General features: G+C 37.8%; 2 protein-coding genes across 4 annotated transcripts; both read left to right on the top strand.

Annotated features, from left to right (window-relative positions):
* LOC107648825 (serine/threonine-protein kinase D6PKL1) lies at window positions 251–5,340 on the top strand. Of its 3 annotated transcripts, none has more exons than XM_016352641.2 (3): window positions 251–500; window positions 1,010–3,018; window positions 4,294–5,340. In XM_016352641.2, the coding sequence occupies exons 2-3, from the start codon at window positions 1,247–1,249 to the stop codon at window positions 5,135–5,137; spliced, it is 2,616 nt and encodes an 871-aa protein (XP_016208127.1). In that variant the 5' UTR covers window positions 251–500; window positions 1,010–1,246; the 3' UTR covers window positions 5,138–5,340. The 3 variants fall into 3 exon arrangements, with proteins under 3 accessions (XP_016208127.1, XP_016208126.1, XP_020960207.1); XM_016352640.2 differs by having other exon boundaries at window positions 1,007–3,018; XM_021104548.1 differs by having other exon boundaries at window positions 962–3,018.
* On the top strand, window positions 5,765–7,198 carry LOC107648826 (serine/threonine-protein kinase KIPK2). Its single transcript, XM_016352642.2, has one exon. It carries the CDS (start codon window positions 6,195–6,197, stop codon window positions 6,993–6,995), a length of 801 nt encoding a protein of 266 aa, XP_016208128.1. The 5' UTR covers window positions 5,765–6,194; the 3' UTR covers window positions 6,996–7,198.

Below are 7,582 nucleotides of genomic sequence, written 5' to 3'. Positions count from 1 at the left end.
TTTTGAATTTATGAATTTATACTGGATACTGTATTTTTCTTGACATACGGTGGGGGCAGTGTCTGTACAAAAGAATCAGTAGTGCGTAGTGGCAGTGACACTGCTGAACATATTCCAAACGTTGGGCGTTTCGCTCTCTCTCTCTTCCTTTCCTCCTTTCTCTCTCTTATCTCCCTCCTTTATAATGACAACTTTTGAATTTATACTGGATACTGTATTTTTCTTGACATACGGTGGGGGCAGTGTCTGTACAAAAGAATCAGTAGTGCGTAGTGGCAGTGACACTGCTGAACATATTCCAAACGTTGGGCGTTTCGCTCTCTCTCTCTTCCTTTCCTCCTTTCTCTCTCTCTATCTCCCTCAGATTTTCTCCATCATCTCCTCAATGCGTGCCTAGTTAGGGTTTTTTCATCTTCTCCGAATTCCAACTGTTCGAGTTTTGAATCTTCTTCAGCTTCAATTTGTTAATATCTCTCTTTGGCCTTTTCTTCCACATGCTGGTAGCGCTTCTGTTTTCCGATCCCACTCTCTTTTGTTATGCTTTATTTCAATGCTAACATGTTCAGCTTATTTGTATATATTTTCTTATCGTTACCCTCTCAATCTGACAACAGTGGTGTTTTGTGCTTTGAATCTGTGAACTAGATTTTTGAACTTAATATTTTGGGGTTTGTGTCTTCTACAAATTACAGTCTTGGATTCTAGTGTATGAATTATTAAAATAAAATTAATTGCGTTGGATTGTACATCCTAGTTAAATTGGATTTATAATTCTCTCCCTGTGTGTGTATTTTAGTTTCATTTTCATCATTTATTTATTTTGAATTCTTTTTTGCCTCGGTTTTGCTGTGGCCTATTTTGGGGAAGCAAATTGATTGTAAATTCAGGGAACTGCCATTTATTTGCTTAATTTGACAATGTCCTACTGAATATGAATGAGTTGAATGAATATATATTTTAGGTGTTCGTTTGGTTTGCTGATGCTTTCAACTGTTCGCCATTATAGCAGGGGTTTGAATTTTCATATCTGGTAAAAGGAGTGGATACAATACCGAATTTTTGTATCTGGTTTTGGAGGAAGAAGTGTTGGATTTGCGCACCGTTATTGGCCTTCCTTTAGTTGTGACCATTGGTGTCTGATACAGACATACAGGTGAAATGAATTAGTCACTCGAGCATTGTGAGTCAAACTGTTTTTGTTACTTTTACTATGAGAAGTTGAACTGGTAGAACGATTTCTCTTGCAATGGGTTCATTCTCTGGCACTTCTGAAATAGTTGAAGCAACAGACGAGCTAAATACAGGGAAAACTACAGCAAGTAATCAGTCCAATAATGGGTGTAGCATAGCTGAGAAAAATCAGAAGCCTCCGGTGCTGAAACTGGGCTACAAGGACAATCTGGACGACGATATTAATAAGCTTTTTGAATCAATTACTCTTAAATCTTCATCAAGAGACTTGGGCCATTTACAAGATGGTACAAGCCCTAAGATGAAAAGTGCATTGAAAAAGCCCATCACAGTGGGTGTTTCTCGGTCCCCGCGAGTTGGGACATCTGAACCTGTGAATTTGAAGCAGGCTTTAAGAGACCTTTGTATTTCTAAGGCATCAGAAATGGCTGCTATGAAACGATTATCAAAAGCAACAGCTTCTCCAAGAATATCAGAGGTTGGGAAGATACAAACATTGTACAATTCAGTTGTAGCTGAAACCAGTCTACCTGGCCCTCCTTTGGTTGAAAATAAAGAGAATGGAATTGAAATATCCCTAGTGCCAGAAGAAAGTAAGTCAGTTTCGATGGAGAAAACATCTCATTCTTATCAAGGTGCTGAAATCACTTCACCAAGCCAGATCATTCGATCTTCTCCTAAAGTTGCTGTTGCAACCATTCAACATACTTCTAAGGCTTCATTGCCGCAAGTTGATTTGGCATGTTCATCAAGTAAAGTTGGGGTTCACTCACGGCAAGTGGTGCCTGTTCAATCAGAAAAACCACCAACATCTCCCTCTCCATCTCCATGTACCACAACTGGAAGCAAATTGGAGTCATCCAAAATTGTTTCTTCTCCTAAAAAAGTTGGAAATAAACCATCTATATCAAATAATGGGCATAAAGGTAGATTGCAAACATCTTCCTCATCTTCTTCTGTAAATGGCTATAGAGTAAACAAAGTGTCATGTCATACCCCCCGTGCAGTCAAATCAGTCCTCAAGAGCAAGAATTTGAGTAAGAAAAAGCTAAAGGAGTGTTCAGGCTCTGGTTTGTGCAATCCTTCAACCAATAAAGTGAATAATAAGCCAGCTCCTGTTCTAACTCGAATGATTTGCGAGAGATGTCATTGTGCTTTAGAGAATACAAGTGAAGAAAAAGGCCACCATATCACAACACTGGACTCCATCAGTCCTGAAGTGGTGAACTCAGGTGAAGAGCACCATGGTTCAGATAAACCTGATCTGGCATCAACTAACAGTAACAAAGGCAGACCGATTGCAAACGTGAAAAAGAGCACTAAGTTGAAAGACCAACTTGAATTTTCACAAAGTTCAAAAAGTAGCCAAGGTGAGTACAGTAGTAGCACAAGCACCAGTGGCGAAAGTAATGCAAGTGGCTCAAGTTGTGGAACTAGGCCTCACATGTCAAAAGATTTTAGGTGGGAAGCCGTACGACGTGCTCATTTGGAGTATGGAGTCTTGGGCTTGAGACATTTCAATCTTTTGAAGAAACTTGGTTGTGGGGACATTGGGACAGTATATCTTGCTGAACTAATTGGCACAACTTGCTTGTTTGCTATCAAGGTCATGGATAATGAGTTTTTGGCAAGGCGGAAGAAGATGCCAAGGGCACAAACTGAGAGAGAAATATTAAGCATGCTGGATCATCCATTTCTTCCCACATTGTATGCACAATTTACATCAGATAATCTGTCATGCCTGGTTATGGAGTATTGTCCAGGGGGAGATCTTCACGTTCTACGTCAGAAGCAGCTTAGTAGGTGTTTTTCAGAGACAGCAGCAAGGTACGATCCTAAGAAAAGAGTCCAGTAATATATAAGCATTTTATTTTGTGTTGTAAGGTTATATGAAAAAAATTCACCTGCTTAACTTTAGTGCGCAACGAATGATGTGATAGCCTAAGTATTTCCTAGTACAAACCTATATTCAATTTCATAATTTATATCATTTCAAAGTGATGCAATATTCTTGTACTAATTTGTGTTTTTTGACTTCTGACATGCATAACTGTTTACTGTAGTGACAAGGTTTTGACATGTTTCTTCTGTATAAATATAACAATGTATGCTATATCAAATATGATTCCATAAATTTATATGTTGCATTAATTCTTAATGCTTTCTGCAGTGTTGCTGTTTATGTAGCTTGTAAAATCTGTTTGTTTTGCTTATAAATCTTAAGAAATAGCGTCAGTAATTTGTTTCACTTCATCTATGTTTCGTGGTCACTTGGAAACTATCCACTGTTTCTGGATAGACAATTTATTCCTTTTGTAAATTTGATAGAATTAAAACAGTTAGAGTAGATAACAATATCTTGCTCGTGATCTGTTTTTTAATTATTGCCATCTTTGTTATCTACTGTAATTCAACATGCTTCTGCCTGCGTTTTTCCTTCGGCCATGCTTGTGCTAGGAATGGAATCATCCCCTTTCATCTACCTAATCTTTACACCACCACTACATCCTGAATTCTACCTGACAGCATTCCCCTTTGCTGTGGTCTGTCAATGATTGTCACTTTGTTTAGTGTTTCTGAGATTTTTTTTAATTTCCATTCACCTACCAAATAAAGATGTTTTGACTTTTTCTTCCAGTCATTTTGATTTCATTTCGAGATTAGATTTATTTCCTTATCATTATATATAATTCTTTCTTAAGTCATCTTAATTACTGGAATGAAAAAGTAGTAAAATCAATTGGAAATATATTGTTTTTTCCCTCCATGTCTCGTTGTCTACATATACTGTTGTTCTGTTTCATGAATAAGATCAAAAGAGAAAATAAACAAGTTCTACAATAAATCTTTTTAGTAAAATCTAGAGGCTATTTTTCTTTTTACACAGCCTTTTGTTGACAAAATTCGAAATATCTCTTTGACTAGCAAATGTCAAAAGAATTAATTTGTTGATGCAAATACACAAATGTTTCGTATGTATTCTATATATTAGTTATTATGTATGCAACTTGCTTCAATAGCTATTTTGAATATGATTTTGTTGAAGTTATCATCCCTGAACAAAAATCTTGCACATTGATCATCTGTCTTTTATCCATGCAGGTTTTATGTTGCCGAAGTCCTTCTTGCTTTAGAGTACTTGCACATGCTTGGAGTTGTTTATCGTGACTTGAAACCTGAAAACATTCTTGTCCGGGAAGATGGACACATTATGCTCACAGATTTTGACCTTTCACTAAGGTGTGCAGTTAGCCCAACGCTTCTACAATCCTCTTCCGAGAATGAACCAGCAAAAAGTTCTGGCCCTACCACAAAACCAAGTTGCATTGAGCCATTCTGCATTGAGCCCTCTTGTCAAGTTCCATGCTTCAGCCCTAGATTCTTACCCGCAGCAGCAAAAGCAAGGAAACTAAAAGTTGATCTTGCAGCCCAGATTAGATCATTGCCACAGCTTGTGGCCGAGCCCACCGATGCCAGATCAAACTCATTTGTTGGAACACATGAATACTTGGCTCCTGAGATCATCAAAGGAGAGGGACATGGAGCTGCAGTTGACTGGTGGACGTTTGGGGTTTTTCTTTACGAGCTCTTATATGGTAGAACACCCTTCAAAGGCTGCAATAATGAAGAAACACTAGTGAACGTGGTGTTGCAGAGTCTTAGGTTCCCAGACAGCCCATTTGTTAGCTTCCAAGCGAGGGATCTGATAAGAGGGTTGCTGGTTAAGGAACCTGAGAACCGTTTGGGATCAGAGAAAGGTGCTGCTGAGATTAAACAGCATCCTTTCTTTGATGGCCTCAACTGGGCCTTAATTCGTTGTGGTCTCCCACCAGAGATTCCAGAGTATTGTGATTTTGGAGTTTCTGATGTGACACCAGAAAGCAAGGGTGGTAAGTATTTAGAGTATAATGCAACTGGAGAGCATCTGGAGTTCGAGTTGTTCTAGAGATACTGTTGGTTTTTTTTTTTTTAAAGATAGGATTCTTCCACGATGGATGTGTGAAGCTGTAACTTATATGTAAGCCTATGTTGTAAATTTAGTTTTGGTTTATATACCACGGTATGACCGTAACTGGTGTATGTGGACGTGGCAACTTGAGTGTTGAATGATAATTCATAATTGCAATCTTAAGGAACAAACATTCTCGATGATAAGGAAATTCCATTTATCGTGCCTGCTGCCTGGTCTCTTGCGGGCCAAAGACGAATATCTTGCCAATAGCAATAACGGGCTCCCAGCAGAGCGAAAAGAGAAGCACTGATTGACATGAAACTAATATATTCTCATTTTCAAGTCCAGAATATGGTTACAATTATGGCTAAATAGGGTTCAAAGATTTAAGAACTACTAATTGAATGCAGAATTATGGCTAGTTTAGGTTTGTTTTTACGACTCTTGATTTTTAAACATGAAGAACTATGTAGAGAAACGGAATGAAGGATTAAATAATTCAACTCTGTTGTAAGGATATTTTAGTAATCAAATGATATAAATTCTAATTTAATCATGTTAAGTGCAGTCACTAAAGTCAACTTAATTATATATAATTCTTTCTTAAGTCATCTTAATTACTGGAATGAAAAAGTAGTAAAATCAATTGGAAATATATTGTTTTTTCCCTCCATGTCTCGTTGTCTACATATACTGTTGTTCTGTTTCATGAATAAGATCAAAAGAGAAAATAAACAAGTTCTACAATAAATCTTTTTAGTAAAATCTAGAGGCTATTTTTCTTTTTACACAGCCTTTTGTTGACAAAATTCGAAATATCTCTTTGACTAGCAAATGTCAAAAGAATTAATTTGTTGATGCAAATACACAAATGTTTCGTATGTATTCTATATATTAGTTATTATGTATGCAACTTGCTTCAATAGCTATTTTGAATATGATTTTGTTGAAGTTATCATCCCTGAACAAAAATCTTGCACATTGATCATCTGTCTTTTATCCATGCAGGTTTTATGTTGCCGAAGTCCTTCTTGCTTTAGAGTACTTGCACATGCTTGGAGTTGTTTATCGTGACTTGAAACCTGAAAACATTCTTGTCCGGGAAGATGGACACATTATGCTCACAGATTTTGACCTTTCACTAAGGTGTGCAGTTAGCCCAACGCTTCTACAATCCTCTTCCGAGAATGAACCAGCAAAAAGTTCTGGCCCTACCACAAAACCAAGTTGCATTGAGCCATTCTGCATTGAGCCCTCTTGTCAAGTTCCATGCTTCAGCCCTAGATTCTTACCCGCAGCAGCAAAAGCAAGGAAACTAAAAGTTGATCTTGCAGCCCAGATTAGATCATTGCCACAGCTTGTGGCCGAGCCCACCGATGCCAGATCAAACTCATTTGTTGGAACACATGAATACTTGGCTCCTGAGATCATCAAAGGAGAGGGACATGGAGCTGCAGTTGACTGGTGGACGTTTGGGGTTTTTCTTTACGAGCTCTTATATGGTAGAACACCCTTCAAAGGCTGCAATAATGAAGAAACACTAGTGAACGTGGTGTTGCAGAGTCTTAGGTTCCCAGACAGCCCATTTGTTAGCTTCCAAGCGAGGGATCTGATAAGAGGGTTGCTGGTTAAGGAACCTGAGAACCGTTTGGGATCAGAGAAAGGTGCTGCTGAGATTAAACAGCATCCTTTCTTTGATGGCCTCAACTGGGCCTTAATTCGTTGTGGTCTCCCACCAGAGATTCCAGAGTATTGTGATTTTGGAGTTTCTGATGTGACACCAGAAAGCAAGGGTGGTAAGTATTTAGAGTATAATGCAACTGGAGAGCATCTGGAGTTCGAGTTGTTCTAGAGATACTGTTGGTTTTTTTTTTTTTAAAGATAGGATTCTTCCACGATGGATGTGTGAAGCTGTAACTTATATGTAAGCCTATGTTGTAAATTTAGTTTTGGTTTATATACCACGGTATGACCGTAACTGGTGTATGTGGACGTGGCAACTTGAGTGTTGAATGATAATTCATAATTGCAATCTTAAGGAACAAACATTCTCGATGATAAGGAAATTCCATTTATCGTGCCTGCTGCCTGGTCTCTTGCGGGCCAAAGACGAATATCTTGCCAATAGCAATAACGGGCTCCCAGCAGAGCGAAAAGAGAAGCACTGATTGACATGAAACTAATATATTCTCATTTTCAAGTCCAGAATATGGTTACAATTATGGCTAAATAGGGTTCAAAGATTTAAGAACTACTAATTGAATGCAGAATTATGGCTAGTTTAGGTTTGTTTTTACGACTCTTGATTTTTAAACATGAAGAACTATGTCGGAATGAGGAATGAAGGATTAAATAATTCAACTCTGTTGTAAGGATATTTTAGTAATCAAATGATATAAATTCTAATTTAATCATGTAGTCACTAAACACTAAAGTCAA

The sequence above is a fragment of the Arachis ipaensis genome, chromosome B06 (assembly GCF_000816755.2).
Source record: "Arachis ipaensis cultivar K30076 chromosome B06, Araip1.1, whole genome shotgun sequence".
NCBI classification, from domain to species: domain Eukaryota; kingdom Viridiplantae; phylum Streptophyta; class Magnoliopsida; order Fabales; family Fabaceae; genus Arachis; species Arachis ipaensis.
This window is presented reverse-complemented; position numbering and strand designations above follow the sequence as displayed.